A 24,056-nucleotide genomic window follows, 5' to 3' on the forward strand; every position below is an offset into this window, starting at 1 on the left:
CTCCAAACCTTCTTGGAGAAATGACAGAATTTTAGGAATCCTAACTCTACTCCAAGAGTAGCCCTTGGATTCACACCAATATAGGTATTTACGCCATATCTTATGGTAAATCTTTCTAGTCACAGGCTTACGAGCCTGAATCATGGTCTCAATAACCGAATCTGAAAATCCCTGCTTGGATAAAATTAAGCGTTCAATCTCCAAGCAGTCAGTTTCAGAGAAACTAGATTTGGATGAAGGAAGGGTCCCTGAAGTAGAAGGTCCTTCCTCAACAGAAGTCTCCAAGGTGGAAGAGATGACATTTCCACCAGGTCTGCATACCAAATCCTGCGAGGCCACGCAGGTGCAATGAGGATCACCAACGCCCTCTCCTGCTTGATTTGAGCAATGACCCGAGGAAGAAGACTGAAATTCCAAGGTACCGCCAGGGCGTCTATCAGTACAGCCTGAGTGTCCCTTGATCTCGATCCATACCTCGGAAGCTTGGCATTCTGTCAAGATACCATGAGATCCAATTCCGGCTGACTCCATTTAAGAAACAGGCTGGAAAACACTTCCGGATGGAGTTCCCACTCCCCAGGGTGAAAAGTCTGTCTGCTCAGGAAGTCCGCCTCCCAGTTGTCCACCCCTGGGATGTGGATCGCCAACAAACAGCAATTGTGGGTCTCCGCCCACTGAATTATCTTGGCTACCTCTGTCATGGCTGAGGAACTCCGCGTTCCTCCCTGATGATTGATGTAAGCCACTGAATTTATGTTGTCCGACTGGAATCTGATGAACCGGGCCGAGGTTAACTGAGCCCAGGCAAGAAGAGCATTGAAGATTGCCCTCAGCTCCAGAATATTTATGGGCAGAACAGACTCCGACTGAGTCCTGAGCCTTTAGAGAGCCCCAGAAGGCTGGTGTCTGTTGTCACAATCACCCAAGAGGGACTGCGAAAGCAGGTTCCCTGGGAGAGGTGATCCTGAGACAACCACCAAAGAAGAGACTCCTTTGTCTCCTGCTCCAGCTGTATTCGTGGAGACAAATCCGCACAATCTCCGTTCTACTGACTGAGCATGTCTAACTGCAGAGGTCTGAGGTGGAAACGAGCGAACGGGATGATGTCCATTGCCGCCACCATCAACCCGATTACCTCCATGCACTGAGCCACTGATGGCTGAGGAGCGGACTGAAGCGCTAGGCAAGAATCGAAAATATTTGATTTCCTGACTTCTGTCAGAAAAATCTTCATTGATAGTGAATCTATTATGGTTCCCAAGAAAGCTACCCTTGTATTCGGAACTAAAGAACTCTTTTCCAAATTTACCTTCCATCCGTGGGATCATAGGAAGGATAACAACATTTCCGTGTGGGACCTTGCCTGTTGAAAGGATGGTGCCTGGACCAAGATGTCGTCCAGATAGGGTGACACTGCAATGCCCCTTTGAGAAATTTCTGGGAGCTGTGGCAAGGCCGAATTGGAAGTGTTTGTCTAGAAATGCAAACCTTAGAAACTTGTGATGATCCCAGTGAAGAATCATTTTCTAACACCTAACTTTACCACTTCCTTGCTCTAACGTAGGCAAAGAGAATGACTGGGGTGGGAGGGAAGGGAGGTGATATTTAACAGATTTGCTGTGGTGCTCTTTGCCACCTCCTGCTGGGCAGGAGTGATATTCCCAATAGTAATTAGATGATTTGTGGACTCATCGTGTCAGTAAAAAGAAATGTTTCTATAGAATAAAATGTTTTCATTTGAATGTACTGTCTTGTTTACAAAGAGAGAAGCGCTCTACCAGGAACGAACAACAGCTCAGTGGCTTGTTCTATGGCGATTTACCACCCGGAAGCAGCCTCTTTTAGACCAGTGTGCTTTTCACAGAAGAAAACTTTCCTGAAGTATATCAGTCTGATCCTGCCAAGTAAGGTCAGTCCAGCCCCGAAATACCAGGCAATTCTCCTCTGAACAAGGAACATGACAACCCCAGACGATCGTTTCGGCCTCCTATGGGCCTCGTCAGTGAGGTGCAGCCACATTCCTCTAAGCACACTGGGCAAGGAGTCCACGTCTGGTTTCCCCCATCACCCATAGGGAGACTTCCCCAGGGTCATAATAATTTGCATACAAAGAGAGAAGCGCTCTACCAGGAACGAACAACAGCTCAGTGGCTTGTTCTATGGCGATTTACCACCCAGAAGCAGCCTCTTTTAGACCAGTGTGCTTTTCACAGAAGAAAACTTTCCTGAAGTATATCAGTCTGATCCTGCCAAGTAAGGTCAGTCCAGCCCCGAAATACCAGGCAATTCTCCTCTGAACAAAGAACATGACAACCCCAGACGATCGTTTCGGCCTCCTATGGGCCTCGTCAGTGAGGTGCAGCCACATTCCTCTAAGCACACTGGGCAAGGAGTCCACGTCTGGTTTCCACCATCACCCATAGGGAGACTTCCCCAGGGTCATAATAATTTGCATACAAAGAGAGAAGCGCTCTACCAGGAACGAACAACAGCTCAGTGGCTTGTTCTATGGCGATTTACCACCCGGAAGCAGCCTCTTTTAGACCAGTGTGCTTTTCACAGAAGAAAACTTTCCTGAAGTATATCAGTCTGTACTTGTTACTGTGACAGTGCAGGTAAAGCTCATTGCTCCTTGCTCAGTATAAAGGGTATCAAATTACTGAAAGTATCAAGGACCCATCATTGGCTAAATAAAAATTAAGAGTTTAATTTATATAGAGTCCTGTATAATACATGTTTGTTTCTGGAACTGGAAATACTGCAGAGCAACAAAGCAGGGAACAGTCTGTACCTTTGCAGTACTGTTGATGTCATCAGGATCCCCTTCTTCACATGACATCAGTGTCACATGGATAATATTCTCCACTGGATTAGTCAAAGTCAGCAAAACCTGACTCTCCTAAAACAGGAGAGAAACAATACATCTTATAACAGTTCAGAAAAAGAAATGTTATGTACAGTGCCATAGCTCTTATAAACAGAGGTATATTGTTTTATAACCGTTTGTGAGTAACAACATGGGCTAGAGTCAAAATATGGTTTAATTTAAAAGGAACACAGATTTAATTAGTAAAATAGATACAAATAACTATATAAAAACATGATTTATGTTAATTTTAGTACCTGTATTAAGACATACGTGAAAGTAATGCCTTCTGCTGGTTAACCATAGCATGTATATGTCTTAAACAGGTTTTAAACTACTTTAAGAAAAATTTAAAGGGACAGTCTACACCTTAGTCATTTTAAAGTCTTACCTTAGATTAAGCAGCAAATATCCTCCTGCGTCTCTTTCTATATCATGCAGCAGGAATGATAGTTATTTTGAAATGAATTATATTCCTGGCCAGTTTGAAATGGGTGCCACGCTTCACCCACTGATGAGATCACGATCTTGGCTGCATATTGCTTTCAATCACAAAAGGTTCACTAGTTGGATTCAACAGTCAGTGCATAGATGCAGTCCAGAATCGTGATGTCATCGGAGAGTGGAGCTTGGCAGCCATTTCAAACTGGCCAGAAACAATATTCATTATAAAATAACTTTTTACCATTCCTGCTGCATGATATAGAAAGGGGCACAAAAAGCTATTTGCAGCTTAATCTAAGGTAAAACTTTAAGATGAGTAAGGTGTAGACTGTCCCTTTAAGTTAACTGCATTGTTTACACACATCTCCTTTAGCTCACTGGACCCATTTTGTGTTCAGACATATTTTTTTTTTTTTAAAGTAAAGTTTCTTTTAAATCATTGTATTATAGTGAGATATCGCTCAACAATCATTGCAAAAGCATTATACCAGCAACTGATGATATGTTGTCATCTCAAGAATAGTGGAAACATTGCACACATAATTATTATAAAATTGGCGTCAAGTTTCGATAAATAGCTATTTAATTCATCTGTCTGTGACCCTTGAAGGAAAAATCCCATTATAGCTTTAAAGGGAAAGTCTACACCAGAATTTGTATTGTTTTAAAAGATCGATAATCCCTTTATTACCCATTCCCCAGTTTTGCATAACCAACACAGTTATATTAATATACTTTTAACCTCTGTGATTTTCTTGTATCTAATCCTCTGCAAATTGCCCCTTTATTTCAGTTCTTTTGACAGACTTGCAGTTTAGCCAACCAGTGCCTGCTCCCAGATAACTTCACGTGCACGAGCATCTATCTATATGAAATACATGAACTAACACCCTCTAGTGGTGAAAAACTGTTAAAATGCATTCTGAAAAGAGGTGGCCTTCAAGTTCTAAGAAATTAGCATATGAACCTCCTAGTTTAAGCTTTCAACTAAGAATACCAAGAGAACAAAGCAAAATTGATGATACAAGTAAATTGGAAAATTGTTCAAAATTACATGCTCTATCTGAATCATGAAAGTTTATTTTGGCCTAAGACTGTCCCTTTAAAGGGAGTGTGTACTGTAAAATTGTGTTCCCCTTAAAGTTTTTCCAGTAACTTGTTTACCAATTGCAGAATATAGCATTTATGGGAAAATGCTCCTTTGGGTTTAATTTTTGTATATGTAATAGCTGCACCACAACCTGTTACAATGGGCTGCAAATGCAGGTTCAGCAGATCACATTATCTTATTCTTTTTAAACACAAATACTTCCATTTCTTATCTCTGCCTGAGATAACAGTTAAAAATGAACATTATATTAACTCACACCCCTCACTGGATAATGTCCTCCACTTGATCTTGTTTACATATCTTCTCTATCACCAGTACTTATTTAAATGTTCAATATAGGTTGGGATACAATAGACAAAAGCAGCTATTTAGGAGCAATTTGTAAACAATTTAATACAATCCAGCAGGTACAATTGATCATGGAGAACACATTAAAGAGATAGTAAACACCAAAAATGTTATAGTTTAAAAAGAAAGTTAATTCCTTTATTTAGCATTCCCCAGTTTTGCATAACCAACACAGCTAAAGAAATATACTTTTTACCTCTGTAATTACCTTGTATCTAAGCTTCTGCAGACAGCCTCTTTATCTCAGATCTTTTGACAGACTTGCATTTCAAGCAATCATTGCTGACTCCAAAATAACTTCACATGCATGAGCACAGTGTTATCTATATGAAGCACGTGAACTAATGCCCTCTAGCTGTGAAAAACTGTCAAATGCATTCAGCTGAGAGGCGGCCTTCAAGGGCATAAAAATTAGCATATGAGCCTACCTAGGTTTAGCTTTCCACTAAGAACAACAAGAGAACAAAGCAAAATTGATGATAAAAGTAAATTAGATAGTTGTTTAAAATTACATGCCCTTTCTGAATCATGAAAGTTTCATTTGGACTTTACTAACCCTTTAAAGGAAAGAAAAATGTACAGTACACTGTCCATTTAAACTGGAAAATAATGACAAATGTAAATAGAGAAATGCTGCAAGAGTTTAGAGTCAAGAGCAATCAGACAGAAGAAAAATACACTGAACCCTACATGGTTTTATAAAAAGCTTCTCTGCATAATGCAGAGCCTTTGAGAGCTCAAGATTTTCATCCATTATAGAACAATTAAAATTAAAGGAACAGTCTATAATATAATTTATATCGTTTTAAAAAGTAAATTTATGTTTACCTGATAAATTAATTTCTTCTATGGTACGACGAGTCCACGGATTCATCCTTTACTTGTGGGATATTATCCTCCTGCTAACAGGAAGTGGCAAAGAGTACCACAGCAGAGCTGTCTATATAGCTCCTCCCTTAGCTCCACCCCCCAGTCATTTGACCAAAGGTACAGGAAGAAAAAGGAGAAACTAAAAGGTGCAGAGGTGACTGAGGTTTAAAATCAAAAAATATAATCTGTCTTAAAATGACAGGGCGGGCCGTGGACTTGTCGTACCATAGAAGAAATTAATTTATCAGGTAAGCATAAATTTACTTTTCTTCTATAAAGGTACGACGAGTCCATGGATTCATCCTTTACTTGTGGGATACAATACCAAAGCTACAGGACACGGATGAACGGGAGGGACAAGACAGATGGTTAAACAGAAGGCACCACTGCTTGAACTTTTCTCCCAAAAATAGCCTCCAAAGAAGCAAAAGTATCAAATTTGTAAAATTTGGAAAAGGTATGAAGCGAAGACCAAGTCGCAGCCTTACAAATCTGTTCAAAAGAAGCATAATTTTTAAAAGCCCATGTGGAAGCCACCGCTCTAGTAGAGTGAGCTGTAATCCTTTCAGGAGGCTGCTGTCCAGCAATCTCGTATGCCAAACGGATGATGCTTTTCAGCCAAAAAGAAAGAGGTAGCCGTAGCTTTTTGACCTCTACGTTTTCCAGAATAGACAACAAACAAATTAGATGTTTGACGGAAATCTTTGGTTGCTTGCAAGTAAAACTTCAAAGCACGAACCACGTCCAAGTTGTGCAACAGACGCTCCTTCTTAGAGGAAGGATTAGGACACAGGGAAGGAACAACAATTTCCTGATTAATGTTCTTATTAGTAACAACCTTAGGAAGGAATCCAGGTTTAATACGCAAAACCACCTTATCAGCATGGAAAACAAGATAAGGCGAGTCGCATTGTAATGCAGATAGTTCAGAAACTCTTCGAGCCGAAGAGATAGCAACTAAAAACAGAACTTTCCAAGATAAAAGCTCAATATCTATGGAATGCATAGGTTCAAACGGAACCCCTTGAAGAACTTTAAGAACTAAATTCAAGCTCCATGGCGGAGCGACAGGTTTAAACGCAGGCATGATTCTAACTAAAGCCTGAAAGAACGAATGAACGTCTGGAACATCTGCCAGACGCTTGTGCAGTAGAATTGATAAAGCAGATATCTGTCCCTTTAAGGAACTAGCTGAAAGCCCCTTCTCCAATCCTTCTTGGAGAAAGGACAAAATCCTAGGAATCCTGATCTTACTCCATGAGTAGCCTTTGGATTCGCACCAATAAAGATATTTACACCATATCTTATGATAAATTTTCCTAGTGACAGGCTTTCGAGTCTGAATCAAGGTATCTATGACCGACTCAAGAGAAACCCCGCTTGGATAAAATCAAGCGTTCAATCTCCAAGCAGTCAGCCGCAGAGAAACTAGATTTGGATGCTGAAACGGACCTTGAATCAGAAGGTCGTGTCTCAGTGGCAGAGTCCATGGTGGAAAGGATGACATGTCCACCAGGTCTGCATACCAAGTCCTGCGTGGCCACGCAGGTGCTATCAAAATCACTGAAGCTCTCTCCTCCGAGGAAGGAGAGGAAATGGTGGAAACACATAAGCCAGGTTGAACGACCAGGGTACTGCTAGAGCATCTATCAGTACTGCCTGAGGATCCCTTGACCTGGACCCGTAACAAGGAAGTTCGGCGTTCTGACGAGACGCCATCAGATCCAATTCTGGTGTGCCCCATTGCTGAATCAATTGTGCAAACACCTCCGGATGGAGTTCCCACTCCCCCGGATGAAAAGTCTGACGACTTAGAAAATCCGCTTCCCAGTTCTCCACTCCTGGGATATAGATTGCTGATAGATGGCAAGAGTGATTCTCTGCCCATCAAATTATTTTGGTAACCTCTATCATTGCTAGAGAACTTTGTTCCCCCCTGATGATTGATATATGCTACAGTCGTGATATTGTCCGACTGGAATCTTATGAATCTGGCCAAAGCCAGCTGAGGCCACGCCTGAACCTCGTTGAATATTGCTCTCAGTTCTAGAATATTTATCGGGAGGAGAGCCTCCTCCTGAGACCACAAACCCTGTGCTTTCAGGGAATTCCAGACTGCACCCCAGCCTAATAGGCTGGGGTCCGTTGTCACTATGACCCACGCTGGCCTGCGGAAACACATTCCCTGGGACAGATAATCCTGAGACAACCACCAAAGAAGAGAGGCTTTGGTCTCTTGATCCAGATTTATCTGAGGAGATAAATCTGCATAATCCCCATTCCACTGATTGAGCATGCATAGTTGCAGTGGTCTGAGATGCAAGCGAGCAAACTGAACTATGTCCATTGCCGCTACCATTAGTCCGATTACCTCCATACACTAAGCCACTGACGGCCGAGGAATGGAATGAAGAGCTCGGCAGGTGGTTAAAATCTTTGATTTCCTGACCTCCGTCAGAAAAAATGTCATGTCCACCGAATCTATCAGAGTTCCCAGGAATGGAACTCTTGTGAGAGGGATAAGTGAACCCTTTTTTACGTTCAACTTCCACCCGTGAGATCTTAGAAAAGCCAACACGATGTCCGTGTGAGAGTTGGCTGGTTGGTAAGTCGACGCCTGAATTAAGATATCGTCCAGATAAGGCGCCACTGCTATGCCCCGCGGCCTTAGAACCGCCAGAAGGGACCCTAGCACCTTTGTGAAAATTCTGGGAGCTGTGGCCAACCCGAAGGGAAGAGCCACAAACTGGTAATGCTTGTCCAGAAAGGCGAACCTGAGGAACTGGTGATGATCTTTGTGGATAGGGATGTGTAGATACGCATCCTTTAAGTCCACGGTGGTCATATATTGACCTTCCTGGATCATTGGTAAAATAGTCCGAATGGTCTCCATCTTGAAGGATGGGACTCTGAGGAATTTGTTTAGGATCTTGAGATCTAAAATTGGTCTGAAGGTTCCCTCTTTTTTGGGAACCACAAACAGATTGGAGTAAAAGCCCTGCCCCTGTTCTGCTTTCAGAACTGGGCGGATCACTCCCATGGTATATAGGTCTTCTACACAGCGTAAGAATGCCTCTCTTTTTGTCTGGTTTGCAGACAATTGAGAAAGATGGAATCTCCCCCTTGGAGAAGAATCTTTGAAATCTAGAAGATACCCCAGGGTTACGATTTCTAAAGCCCAGGAGTCCTGAACGTCTCTTGCCCAAGCCTGAGCAAAGAGAGAAAGTCTGCCCCCTACTAGATCCGGTCCCGGATCTGGAGCTACCCCTTCATGCTGTCTTGGTGGCAGCAGCGGGCTTCTTGGCCTGTTTACCTTTGTTCCAAGTCTGGTTAGGTCTCCAGACTGACTGGGATTGAGCAAAATTCCCCTCTGGTTTTGCAGCAGGGGAAGAGGTAGAGGGACCACCTTTGAAGTTTCGAAAGGAACGAAAATTATTTTGTTTGGTCCTCATCTTATTTGTCTTATCCTGAGGAAGGGCATGGCCTTTCCCTCCAGTGATGTCTGAAATGATCTCTTTCAGTTCAGGCCCGAATAGGGTCTTACCTTTGAAAGGGATGGCTAAAAGCTTAGATTTTGATGACACATCAGCAGACCAGGACTTAAGCCATAACGCTCTACGCGCTAAAATGGCAAAACCTGAATTCTTTGCTGCTAATTTAGATAGTTGAAAAGCGGCATCTGTAATGAAAGAATTAGCTAGCTTGAGAGCCCTAATTCTATCCAGAATATCATCTAATGGGGTCTCAACCTGAAAAGCCTCCTCCAGAGCCTCGCCTAAATTCGGAAAAAAACACCCCCAGCACCTCGCCACAGCCCTGCTGTGGCGCCTACCTGCCCTCAGGGATAGTAAATATGGGGTTAAAGCTTCGATTTGGCCCAAAACATTCACAAGGGCCCTCAGGAGTTGGAGCTTGCTGCTTGCTGAGTGAAAACAACTGCACATCTGAGGCGCGAAAATAGGCCCCGCTCATCTCACTCGATGTCTCTACAGCCTCAAAGAACCGCACCAGAGCGGTTTTAAACTAGCCATGTGGGTTCTGAGACCCAAAAAATAAGCCAAGTGTACCCTCAATAAAGTTGCCCAAAAAACGTTATTGCCCACAAAACGTTAAAAGCACTCCCAGTTACAAAACGTTTGCCCACAAACATTCAAAAACTCAGTGTCAACCATTTTTTAATTAGCCCCTTATTGCAAGCTTGGTAATGCCCTTCTATAGTTCTTGGGATTACTGCTTACCCTCATGGGGATACTGTCAGCCTTTCTGAAATACACAGTCTCTCCAGAAAAAATGACTGAACATACCTCACTGCTATATAGCATGAAAACGTTCCTCACACTGAAGTTTCCTGCACTCCTCAGCCTCTGTGGGAACTGTACTGGATCTTAGTGACAAATGCTAAGATCATCATCCTCCAGGCAGAAGTCTTCATCCATCTGCTGCCTGAGAGTAAACAGTACACACCGGTACCATTTAAAACAAAAAACTCTTGCTTGAAGAAATTAAAAACTAATATTTTATCACCTCTTTCACTTTACCCTTCCTAGTACTTAGAGTAGGCAAAGAGAATGACTGGGGGTGGTGCTAAGGGAGGAGCTATATAGACAGCTCTGCTGTGGTGCTCTTTGCCACTTCCTGTTAGCAGGAGGATAGTATCCCACAAGGATGAATCCGTGGACTTGTCGTACCTTATAGAAGAAAGATAGATGATCCCTTTATTGCCCATTTCCCAGTTTTGCATAACCAACACAGTTATAATAATACGTGTTTTACCTCTAATTACCTTGTATCTAAGCATCTTCTGACAGCCCCCTGATCACATGACTTTATTATCTATTGACTTGCATTTTAGCCAAATTGTGTTCATGACTTAGTTATTTGAGTCAGCACAACACTGAACTGTTATCTATATGGCCCACATGTACTAGCAGTCTCCTGTTGTGAAAAGCAAATAAAAAATCATGTGATAAGAGGCTGTCTATAGAGCCTTTGAAACAGACAGAATAGTAAATATACTCATGAAATATTTAAGAACTAATGGTGCCACTCACTTTCATATGGCGTAAATTAGGAATAGACATAATCCTCACTTCTGGTATGTAGTTCCTGCAGAATAAGAGATACACAGTATGTCAGCTTTTAGATTGGATTCTCTACCCCTAGGTCATGTGGTATTTGTTCATAATAAAAACAAAAGATTCTAAATCATAGATGAAATGCTCATGAGTGTCAAAACAAGAACAATGCAGGCAGTTTATGAAAATGGAAATGTTGGTGTTGACTGGCAGAGTGAAACACAATTCCACCAATCACCTGCTGTGTTAAGCTCAGGAGCTGCAATGCTTGAGAGGCTTTATTCAAATGCATGGGTGAAACACCTAGAGTTTCACAGTAAGTAAAAAATGCTCTAATGAACTATAACGTCATATTTTTCAGTTACAATGCTGTTTGCCCTGTTAGGGCCAGATTACTAGTGGAGCGCTATTTAACGCTGCTGCCAGAACATTAACTGCGCTAGAAGTAAGCTTTTGTTGCGCTCGTCGGGTTGTGCTTGTATTAAGAGTTGAAAGCAAACTGTTTTCGCTCGCACGATTACCCAACGGTGTAAAAAGCCAACATTAGAATATCGTATGCGCGATAACCTATTCCCCATAGCAGTTAATGGAGCAAAAAAAGTGGGGAAAAAAACCCCAACCATACTCGTGCACAAACACGAATGCATATTTTCATGTGTGATAACCCTACATGAAAATATGAATATTTCACATTCAAATATTCTTTACATAGGATATGAGATATAGATATATAGACATACACACACACACATACATATATACTTAGAACATATTCTGCTATATGCAGAACATTGGAATGTCAAATATTTACAGTAGATACATAGTTAAAACCTTTATTAAAAATGAATATTGTATAAATATGCTTTTCATCAACTTAAAGGGACAAGAAACCAAAATTTTTCCACAATTTGGATAGTACATACAATGTTTAACAACTTTCCAATTTACTTCTATTATCAAATTTGGTTCATTATCCTTTGCTGAAGGGACAGCATTGCACTACTGACACTAGTTAGCCAATCACAAGAGACAAATGTGGGCAAGCACCAATCAGCAACTAGCTCCCACTAGTGTAGGATATGTGCGTATTCTATTTCAACTAGGGATGCCAAGAGAAAAAGAAGCACATTTGAAAATAGAAGTAAATTTAAAAGGGTGTGTGTGTATTATGTATTTGGGTGTTTATATGTGTTTATGTTTGTAAATACATATATATGTGTAGTGTTATAGGAGCGCCTAAAGGTGGATTCCTGCTGCTAAAAAAGTTCTTCCCTCAAAGAGAACTAAATGGTGGATAAGAAGGAAAAATGGGGTTTATTTAGCAGCGCTAAAAAAAAAGCTAGGAAATGATGATACCAACAGTAACAGTCTGTGAATCCCTCACAGTGAAGAATATCAGCGGTTGCAACCAGGACAGATTAAGGTACCTCTACACTAATTTGCACTACGGTTTTTAAAACACGCAAACTGAACTTTAAAGATATCAAGGTATTCATATGTTAAATTAACCATTTCCATTAACCACGATTGTTTTGGCACCTAAATAAGAATAACGGCTGTTTTTTGCCTTTTTAACTATCCAGCACACCTGCGCTAATTATATGTCCAAGGAAAGTAACTGTGTAACTTTATAACGGTATTTGTTACTGAAGAACTGTAAAGCTGTTACGCTCAACTTCTAATCACAGTTGAACCAAAGCCGTTACGCTCACTTTCTAATTACAGTTGAATCAATTTAAACATTAGCGCTGAATCTATTTGCTTTTAATATATTAGGATTGATACATTTGTGCCTTTAAATATTCAATTCACCATTTATCTTAGAAATTTGTTGCTTGCCATATGTTATCTATAGAATTAATTCCTTTATACCTGGAATTCTAGGGTTTATCAATATATGGTTCTAGTCTGTTTCTATAAGTGTTGTATAAGGGAGACGTCCCTTTATTAATTAGGAATAGCATTTGCTGTTGTTTTTATGTGTTATAAGAATTTTTAAATAAACAAGATTGTATAAAACATAAATTAGATTGGTATCATCATTTCCTAGCTTTTTTTAGCGCTGCTAAATAAACCCCATTTTTTTCTGTAAATACATATATACACACACACACATTTATACATACATATACATCTTTAGACATGTATATGTATGTAAACATGTATGAGCACTTTGCAGCCCGAGACCTCATATCTTTGAGTCCTTATAACTTGTGTGCAATATTTTTTTAATAATTTTTTATTAGATGGTATTATTATGAGTAAGTGTAAAGTACTTTGTAATGTATTTTTTTGTGTGTTTTGTGACACTTTTGTTTTGCAAAAGTTAACCAGAGCTCTGAGGACGCTATAATTATTCTAGCGTAAATCGCGATTGAGCTCAGGCAATCGTGTTTACTTTCAACTCGTAACACTAGCAGTAAACTAGATGAGCGCATACACCCATGATAAACACCTTTTCGCTTGTGCGCTAACATTAGCGCTCCACTCAATCTAGCCCTTAATATTTTAAAGGGTCATACACAACCATTTAAAAACAGCTGGTCTGGCCAGCAAACTTTCAAATGGCGCCCTAATCCTTTATTTTAATTCTTTTTTGAAAATGTTTACATTTTGATGTTCACTTCCAGCTGCTTTCCGGTTATTGCAGTGATGCCTCGATATCGAGGCATCCTGCAATAACAATTTTTACCCCTCCGGTACAGAAAGAGCCACTCTGTGGCCCTCTCTACACCGGACATCGATGGCCGCATTCGTTCATGGGTGGGAGCTGAAGTGGGAGGCGGGTGGGCGGCCATCGATGGGTTCTGAGCTTGAGAGGGAGTGGGATAGTCGGGGGCACGCACGGACGCACGCGCGTGCACGGGGAGGGAGCGGGTGGGAACCGCTACACTACAGAAAAAGAAAGTAGTATAAGTGGGAGAAAGGGGAGAGGGAATGCCCCAAAAAGTAATCTAAGGGATCTGGGAGGGGGTGGGAAGCTACACTACAGAGAGAAAAAAAAAAAAAATTAATTATATTGTAAACTGGGTACTGGCAGACAACTGCCAGTACCCAAGATGGCTGCCAAGAAGGTAGAGGGGGAGGTTAGAGAGCTGTTTAGGATGGGGGGGGTCAGGGAGGATCCTACACAGCAGCATATATTTAAATATGCAAAGAAAAAAAAAGAAAGAAAAAAAGGGATGCCTTATTTTAATACTGGCAGACTTTCTGCCAGTACTTAAGATGGCGGGGAGAATTGTGGGGTGGGGGAGGTAAGAGAGCTGTTTGGGAGGGATCAGGGGGTGTGATGTGTCAGGTGGGAGGCTGATCTCTACACTAAAGCTAAAATTAACACATAATACACATGTGGTGCGCAGTGGCATTTAGCGGCCTTCTAATTACTAAAAAGCAACGCCAAAGCCATATATGTCTGCTATTTCTGAACAAAGGGGGTCCAAGAGAAAAATTTACAACCATTTATGCCATAATTGCACAAGCTGTTTGTAAATAATTTCAGTGAGAAACCTAAAGTTTGTGAAAAAATTTGTTAAAAAGTGAACAATTTTTTTTTATTTGATCCCATTTAGCAGTGAAATGGTGGCATGAAATATACCAAAATGGGCCTAGATCAATACTTTGGGATGTCTTCTAAAAAAAATATATACATGTCAAGGGATATTCAGGAATTCCTGAAAGATATCAGTGTTCCAATGTAACTAGCGCTAATTTTGAAAAAAAGTGGTTTGGAAATAGCAAAGTGCTACTTGTACTTATGGCCGTATAACTTGCAAAAAAGCAAACAACATGTAAACATTGGGTATTTCTAAACTCTGGACAAAATTTAGAAACTATTTAGCATGGGTGTTTTTTGGTGGTTGTAGATGTGTAACAGATTTTGGGGGTCAAAACTAGAAAAAGTGTGTTTTTTCCATTTTTCTTCAATATTTTATATTTTTTTTATAGTAAATGATAAGATATGATGAAAATAATGGTATCTTTAGACAGTCCATTTAATGGCGAGAAAAACGGTATATAATATGTGTGGGTACAGTAAATGAGTAAGAGGAAAATTACAGCTAAACACAAACACCGCAAAAATGGAAAAATAGCCTTGGTCCCAAACGGACAGAAAATGGAAAAGTGCTGTGGTCATTAAGGGGTTAAAGTGTAAAATATCTGCAGCTGAACTCACCCTCTGGTAATAGTAATCTATTTTCTGCTCAAAGAATATGGGGGGGGGGGGGGTCTGCTTTCCAATAAAGGCAATACAGACTCTAGTTGCTGTATAAATTACCATTGAAAGGCTACTTTCAGACAATTTTCCTTAAATGTGCCACTAGGAGGTCAAAAACACCTCCCATCTCTCTTAGTTTAACGTATAGCCCAGAAAAGAATAGGAAACCTATAGGTTGGAAGACCAAGTAAAATCTCCAGATTTATGCTTACTTAGTTTGGGGACAGCCGCTAAAACTGTCACTATTTTTTACATTATTTTTTTACTTCTGGAGTAAAATCAGTAATTTCTTCCAGAGTGTTAAAGGGACAATATACACTAATTGTCATATAACTGCATGTAATAGACACTACTATAAAGAATAGGATGCATAAATACAGATATAAAAATCCAGTATAAAAACTGTTTAAAAACTTACTTAGAAGCTCTCAGTTTAGCTCTGTTGAATTTGACCCAAACTGCAAAAACATGATTTCTAGCTGTAGAGACTCAATACTGAGGAGAAAAAGCCCGGGAACAGTAAGGAGCAGAACTACAGCCAGGAGAAAAAGCCCAGGAACAGTGAGGAGCAGAACTACAGCCAGGAGAAAAAGCCCAGGAACAGTGAGGAGCAGAACTACAGCCAGGAGAAAAAGCCCGGGAACAGTGAGGGGCAGAACTACAGCCAGGAGAAAAAGCCCAGGAACAGTGAGGGGCAGAACTACAGCCAGGAGAAAAAGCCCAGGAACAGTGAGGAGCAGAACTACAGCCAGGAGAAAAAGCCCAGGAACAGTGAGGAGCAGAACTACAGCCAGGAGAAAAAGCCCAGGAACAGTGAGGAGCAGAACTACAGCCAGGAGAAAAAGCCCGGGAACAGTGAGGAGCAGAACTACAGCCAGGAGAAAAAGCCCAGGAACAGTGAGGAGCAGAACTACAGCCAGGAGAAAAAGCCCGGGAACAGTAAGGAGCAGAACTACAGCCAGGAGAAAAAGCCCAGGAACAGTGAGGAGCAGAACTACAGCCAGGAGAAAAAGCCCGGGAAAAGTGAGGAGCAGAACTACAGCCAGGAGAAAAAGCCCAGGAACAGTGAGGAGCAGAACTACAGCCAGGAGAAAGCCCGGGAACAGTGAGGAGCAGAACTACAGCCAGGAGAAAAAGCCCGGGAACAGTGAGGAGCAGAACTACAGCCAGGAGAAAAAGCCCGGGAACAGTGAGGAGCAGAACTACAGCCAGGAGAAAAAGCCCGGGAACAGTGAGGAGCAGAACTACAGCCAGGAGAAAAAGCCCGGGAACAGTGAGGGGCAGAACTACAGCCAGGAGAAAAAGCCCGGGAACAGTGAGGGGCAGAACTACAGCCAGGAGAAAAAGCCCGGGAACAGTGAGGGGCAGAACTACAGCCAGGAGAAAAAGCCTGGGAACAGTGAGGAGCAGAACTACAGCCAGGAGAAAAAGCCCGGGAACAGTGAGGGGCAGAACTACAGCCAGGAGAAAAAGCCTGGGAACAGTAAGGAGCAGAACTACAGCCAGGAGAAAAAGCCGGTGCTGCAGTAAATAAAAAAATATTACGCAGCACCCCTCCACTGGCTTACCAGGCATGCCAATCCATATGAGTGCAGCAGTATCCAGTACAGATATCGAGTACAGCAGAGGATTGCAGAAGGAAATACCTGTGTCACTCAGGTGGAGGCTAGGGAAGAGTGCCAGCGACACCTGAGGGTAGTTATGGCTGAAGCCCGGGAACAGTGAGGGGCAGAACTACAGCCAGGAGAAAAAGCCCGGGAACAGTGAGGGGCAGAACTACAGCCAGGAGAAAAAGCCTGGGAACAGTGAGGGGCAGAACTACAGCCAGGAGAAAAAGCCCGGGAACAGTGAGGGGCAGAACTACAGCCAGGAGAAAAAGCCTGGGAACAGTAAGGAGCAGAACTACAGCCAGGAGAAAAAGCCCGGGAACAGTGAGGGGCAGAACTACAGCCAGGAGAAAAAGCCTGGGAACAGTAAGGAGCAGAACTACAGCCAGGAGAAAAAGCCCGGGAAAAGTAAGGAGCAGAACTACAGCCAGGAGAAAAAGCCTGGGAACAGTAAGGAGCAGAACTACAGCCAGGAGAAAAAGCCCGGGAACAGTGAGGAGCAGAACTACAGCCAGGAGAAAAAGCCCGGGAACAGTGAGGAGCAGAACTACAGCCAGGAGAAAAAGCCGGTGCTGCAGTAAATAAAAAAATATTACGCAGCACCCCTCCACTGGCTTACCAGGCATGCCAATCCATATGAGTGCAGCAGTATCCAGTACAGATATCGAGTACAGCAGAGGATTGCAGAAGGAAATACCTGTGTCACTCAGGTGGAGGCTAGGGAAGAGTGCCAGCGACACCTGAGGGTAGTTATGGCTGAAGTCCCATTAGGGAAATACTGTGAACATTCAGGGTATTCCTATGTCCCTGTATCATTCAGCTGCTGTGAAGAGTCTTTTCTGTAAATTATACTTCCTAGGGACTCTGGGTCTCACATAGGTCTGAGCTCCTAATTTGTAATCCATTAGCAAGTATCTGGAACAATCTCTATTCTCAACCAACTCCTACGAGGCCAAGAACAAAACTAAGAGAGAGAGATGGGAGGGATTTTAAGATTTTATATGGGATATTGGCCTTCTCCTAGTGGCAGGATATATATCCCATATGTTATGGAGGACTGTGGACCATCATTTTATGAAAGAAATTAGAATTTCTTTTCATAGTGCTTGTATTTGCTTTAGCTCTACGTAAGCTGTTGAATGTTAATTATGTAAACATTTTAGTTTATAGGTTGCCCCAGATGTTTGCAGAGGAACAATAAGTGGGAAACATTTGAAGGAAATAAATTACATAAAGTGAAACAAAGTACAAGTCAAACAGCACTATTTTAATTAAGCAAAATGATATAACAGGGTTGGGATGGTTATGTAACTAATGTAGACTAGCAGACATTACATATGAAGAGCTTATCTAGAGTTTAGTAAAGCTTCTGTCATTGATACAAGATAGCAGATTAGAGCTATCAGAAAGGTAATCACCACAGCATAAAGTAAGAACAAGCGCTGAGTATTCAGTATACAGTGAGCAGCAAAGTGTAACCGGACTCAATGGAAAGCAGTTTTCAAGTGGAGGCACCAGGCAGTGCTAAAACTTCTTAGCCTTGGGTAAAAACAAACAATGCTATAAAAGCTTTTTCTTTTAAAAAATTTTTTACAAGAAGATAAGTGAGTAACACTGAGACCCAAATATCTGTCCAGCTCACGCTGGCACTGCCAGACTCTGTCAATAAAGCCCATCAAGCTCTATTTCTGTTGACATTTGTTGAAATATAAAATCAAATAAAAAAAAAAAAGAAGAATGGACTAGTGTATGAGATTTAAATGCAGTAAATTGAAAAACATAACTTATTAAAATTACAAAAACTAAAATGTAGAAAACAGATTTTACAAACAGCGTCAAAAGGTGTAATTATTATTGAACCTGTGCAGTTTTATAAATCAGCAAGTATTTACATATACCGCCCTACATTTCATATGTATTGTGTAAAATCTTATACATGTTTTTCCAGCAAAATGCACACAACTTCCTATAAACACGGAAAAGATCCCAAATTAAAAACAGAACAAGTATGCAAATGTAGACTCACAGAGCTACCAGCTGGATCTTAAACTTGATAGATGTTGGATTAAATTCTGGTTTACTCAGATTGTGTTCACACTTCTGTGAGGAAACAAAACAAAAAAAACACAATAAGAAAGAGAAAAAATGTATATATATATGTATATATATATATATATATATATATATATATATATATATATATATATATATATATATATATATATATATATATATATATATATATATATATAGTAATAACAGCAAAAAGAGCACTCACCGGGACTATCACTGATATAGCATAATGAGCTTTTTATTTATACAGGTAACGTTTCGGGGATTCCAACCCCGTCCTCAGACCTTACATAACACACAATAAGTCTTACCTTAAATACCCTCCACCGACTGAGCATATCGCTGTACCGGAAGTCGACCGGCGTTCTGCCCGCACCACTGCGCATGCCCAGAGCGTCGGCATGACAACCGGACCCAGCGTCATGCTTGAAAAAATATACACATAACACCGTGGTTAAAAACATGAACATGGAGTAAGTGGAAAACAATGCAGCCTCACGTTTAATCTAAAGTAAGCACAAGAAATTACCTGCTAACCTAATATATAAATTTCGATACTAGAACACGTATTACCTTGTGATATTTGTACCTGAGGTAACAAAGAGCTGAATAGTTGTATCATTTTATTGCATTTACTTGCCTATGAACCGATACTACCTATCATCTTAAATATATTTCAATTTTTTAGCTACACATACTAATAGATCCTAGATCCTAAGGAACACTATATATTTCCTAAGCAGACAATACGAAGATATAACAACCTATAGAATCTGTATACCTGAATACACTGTTTGTCTGATGTCTATTCTGCAATAACCTTGCTAGTGAATTAGGGGCCAAATCAATTGCTAAAATTATTGGGTACTATAGAAAACAGTGCCAGTCTAGGTGGGTATTAAGCCCACCAGGTACAATAATACCTAAATTAAAAATCCATCTCGATTCGCACTGGAGCAAGATCCTGTCTCTATCTCCACCCCTCGTAAGTGGTGGTATGTGATCTATGATCACGTATCTCAAGTCCGCCACCGTATGGCCCTTCAGCGCAAAATGTCGTGCAACTGGTTGTTCCGAATCGTGATTTTTAATTGCCAATCGGATTGCCGTGCGGTGATTAGCCATACGGGTGCGGAGGTCGTCAATAGTTTTTCCGACATAGAATAACCCGCACGGACAATGTAACAAATACACAATATGTGTGGTCGTGCAGGTTACTCTATGTCGGATGGTATATCTCTGGTTAGTTGTAGGATGGGTAAAAAATTTGGCATTAGTTAGACCATTGCACGTAGTGCAACCCATGCACTTGTAACAACCAGGCTTGGAAGTCTGTAACCAGTTCTTTTTTGTGTAGTTGTGGACCGGGTCCACTTTTACCAGGATATCACGTAGTGATCTTGCTCTTCTGTATCCCACTTGAGGGTGTAAAGTCCCTTTGAAAGGTAACTTTTTATCGCTCTCTATAATGTTCCAATTCTTTTTCAACAGCTGATGCATGTTGTATTTGTCAGCAGTGTACTCAGTAGAGAGCGTCATTCTTTGATTTTGCTTCCGAGTTCCACTCGTCTGTAGAGCCTCATCTTGAGACATAGAGGTAAATCGTCCCAGATGCTTATCAATCTTCTTTTCTTGATAGCCTCTCTTCAGGAATCTTGATTTCATCTCCTGAAGTTGTTGTTGTGCACTTTCTTGATTGCTGTTGTTTCGAATGACCCTCTTAAATTGTGAGATGGGTAGTGCATCTGAAAATCAAGATTCCTGAAGAGAGGCTATCAAGAAAAGAAGATTGATAAGCATCTGGGACGATTTACCTCTATGTCTCAAGATGAGGCTCTACAGACGAGTGGAACTCGGAAGCAAAATCAAAGAATGACGCTATCTACTGAGTACACTGCTGACAAATACAACATGCATCAGCTGGTGAAAAAGAATTAGAACATTATAGAGAGCGATAAAAAGTTAACTTTCAAAGGGACTTTGCACCCTCAAGTGGGATACAGAAGAGCAAGATCACTACGTGATATCCTGGTAAAAGTGGAACCGGTCCACAACTACACAAAAAAGAACTGGTTACAGACTTCCAAGCCTGGTTGTTACAAGTGCATGGGTTGCACTACGTGCAATGGTCTAACGAATGCCACATTTTTTACCCATCCTACAACTAACCAGAGATATACCATCCGACAGAGTAACCTGCACGACCACACATATTGTGTATTTGTTACATTGTCCGTGCGGGTTATTCTATGTCGGAAAAACTATTGACGACCTCCGCACCCGTATGGCTAATCACCGCACGGCAATCCGATTGGCAATTAAAAATCACGATTCGGAACAACCAGTTGCACGACATTTTGCGCTGAAGGGCCATACGGTGGCAGACTTGAGATACGTGATCATAGATCACATACCACCACTTACGAGGGGTGGAGATAGAGACAGGATCTTGCTCCAGTGCGAATCGAGATGGATATTTAATTTAGGTACTATTGTACCTGGTGGGCTTAATACCCACCTAGACTGGCACTGTTTTCTATAGTACCCAATAATTTTAGCAATTGATTTGGCCCCTAATTCACTAGCAAGGTTATTGCAGAATAGACATCAGACAAACAGTGTATTCAGGTATACAGATTCTATAGGTTGTTATATCTCCGTATTGTCTGCTTAGGAAATATATAGTGCTCCTTAGGATCTAGGATCTATTAGTATGTGTAGCTAAAAAATTGAAATATATTTAAGATGATGGGTAGTATCGGTTCATAGGCAAGTAAATGCAATAAAATGATACAACTATTCAGCTCTTTGTTACCTCAGGTACAAATATCACAAGGTAATATGTGTTCTAGTATCGAAATTTATATATTAGGTTAGCAGGTAATTTCTTGTGCTTACTTTAGATTAAACGTGAGGCTGCATTGTTTTCCACTTACTCCATGTTCATGTTTTTAACCACGGTGTTACGTGTATATTTTTTCAAGCATGACGCTGGGTCCGGTTGTCTTGCCGACGCTCTGGGCATGCGCAGTGGTGCGGGCAGAACGCCGGTCGACTTCCGGTACAGCGATATGCTCAGTCGGTGGAGGGTATTTAAGGTAAGACTTATTGTGTGTTATGTAAGGTCTGAGGACGGGGTTGGAATCCCCGAAACGTTACCTGTATAAATAAAAAGCTCATTATGCTATATCAGTGATAGTCCCGGCGAGTGCTCTTTTTGCTGTTATTACTGAATGTTGTTTGGATGCACCCTGGGCGGCTGTAACATAAAGTGAGTGCAGAGTTCACCAGAGACTGTTACAATATATATATATATATATATATATATATATACACACATATATATATACACACACCGGTATATATATATATATATATATATATATATATATATATATATATATATATATATATATATATATATATATATATATATATATATATATATATATATATATATATATATATATATATATATATATATATACACACATACACACACACACATACATACATACACACACATACAGTATCTCACCCCTCACATTTTTGTAAATATATTATTATATCTTTTCATGTGACAACACTGAAGAAATGACACTTTGCTACAATGAAAAGTAGTGAGTGTACAGCCTGTATAACAGTGTAAATTTGCTGTCCCCTCAAAATAACTTAAAAAATAAATAACACACAGCCATTAATGTCTAAACCGTTGGAAACAAGAGAGTACACCCCTAAGTGGAAATGTCAAAATTTGGCCCAATTATCCATTTTCCCTCCCCGGTGCCATGTGACTCGTTAGTGTTACAAGGTCTCAGGTGTGAATGGGGAGCAGATGTGTTAAATTTGGTGTTATCGCTCTCACACACTCTTATACTGGTCACTGGAAGTTCAACATGGCACCTCATGGCAAAGAACTCTGAGGATCTGAAAAAAAGAATTGTTGCTCTACATAAAGATGGCCTAGGCTATAAGAAGATTGCCAAGACCCTGAAACTGAGCTGCAGCATGGTGGGCCAGACCATACAGCGGTTTCACAGGACAGTTTTCACTCACAACAGGCCTCAACATGGTCGACCAAAGAAGTTGAGTGCACATGCTCAGCATCTTATCCAGAGGTTGTCTTTGGGAAATACATATATGAGTGCTGCCAGCATTGCTGCAGAGGTTGAAGGGGTGGGGGGTCAGCCTGTCAGTGCTCAGACCATACGCCGCACACTGCATCAAATTGGTCTGCATGGCTGTCGTCCCAGAAGGAAGCCTCTTCTAAAGATGATGCACAAGAAAGCCCGCAAACAGTTTGCTGAAGACAAGCAGACTAAGGACATGGATTACTGGAACCATGTCCTGTGGTCCGATGAGACCAAGATAAACTTATTTGGTTCAGTTGGTGTCAAGCGTGTGTGGCGGCAACCAGGTGAGGAGTACAAAGACAAGTGTGTCTTGCCTACAGTCAAGCATGTCAGCATGGTGGTGGGAGTGTCATGGTCTGGGCCTGCATGAGTGCTGCCGGCACTGGGGAGCTACAGTTCATCGAGGGAACCATGAATGCTAACATGTACTGTGACATACTGAAGCAGAGCATGATCACCTCCCTTCGGAGACTGGGCCGCAGGGCAGCATTCCAACATGATAATGACCCCAAACACACCTCCAAGACAACCACTGCCTTACTAAAGCTGAGGGTAAAGGTGATGGACTGGTAAAGCATGTCTCCAGACCTAAACCCTATTGAGCATTCTGAAACGGAAGGTGGAGTAGCGCAAGGTCTCTAATATTCACCAGCTCCGTGATGTCGTTATGGAGAAGTGGAAGAGGACTCCAGTGGCAACCTGTGAAGCTCTGGTGAACTCCATGCCCAATAGGGTTAAGGCAGTGCTGGAAAATAATGGTGGCCACACAAAATATTGACACTTTGGGCCCAATTTGGACATTTCCACTTAGGGGTGTACTCACTTTTGTTGCCAACGGTTAAAACATTAATGGCTGCGTGTTGGTTTTTTTTGGAGGGGACAGCAAATTTACACTGTTATACAGGCTGTACACTCACTACTTTACATTGTAAAGTTAGATATGGGGTAATCCTACGATCACCCAGGTAAAACGGACATTACCAAGCAGTTGTGCATAAAGCCCGATATACGATCATATATATACACACACAAACATACAAACACATATATACACACACTGTAAGCTAAATTTACCCACCCGGCACCTTAGAGAGTGCTTGATTAGCAGGTGTTTGTGGCGCGGGTGCAGCTGAGAGGCACATATTGGCTGGAAGTCAGCCTGCAGCAAGCGCTGGTCTAGGGTGGTAACTGTAACCAGGAAAGGATTCAAATTATTATAGAAAATCTGTGAAATCCTGAAAAAGACCAACAGGTTTCGGTACAGTCATCACAACCTTTTCAATGACTTCAAGTAAAAAAAATAGGAAGTGTTA

The 24,056-nt window shown here is 41.3% G+C and overlaps 1 protein-coding gene across 2 annotated transcripts in view; it reads right to left on the bottom strand.

The window, feature by feature from the left end:
• Positions 1-24,056, bottom strand: part of DCTN4 (dynactin subunit 4) — a 110,827-nt gene that overhangs the window by 41,963 nt on the left and 44,808 nt on the right. For both annotated transcript variants that reach the window (XM_053718669.1, XM_053718668.1), the window contains 4 exons: positions 23,822-23,931; positions 18,564-18,637; positions 10,691-10,745; positions 2,792-2,899 (listed from right to left, as the gene is read on the bottom strand). In XM_053718669.1, the coding sequence (XP_053574644.1) occupies positions 2,792-2,899; positions 10,691-10,745; positions 18,564-18,637; positions 23,822-23,931 (347 nt within the window). The remainder of the gene's footprint in view (positions 1-2,791; positions 2,900-10,690; positions 10,746-18,563; positions 18,638-23,821; positions 23,932-24,056) is intronic.

This window comes from Bombina bombina, chromosome 6, assembly GCF_027579735.1.
Source record: "Bombina bombina isolate aBomBom1 chromosome 6, aBomBom1.pri, whole genome shotgun sequence".
Taxonomy (NCBI): Eukaryota; Metazoa; Chordata; class Amphibia; order Anura; family Bombinatoridae; genus Bombina; species Bombina bombina.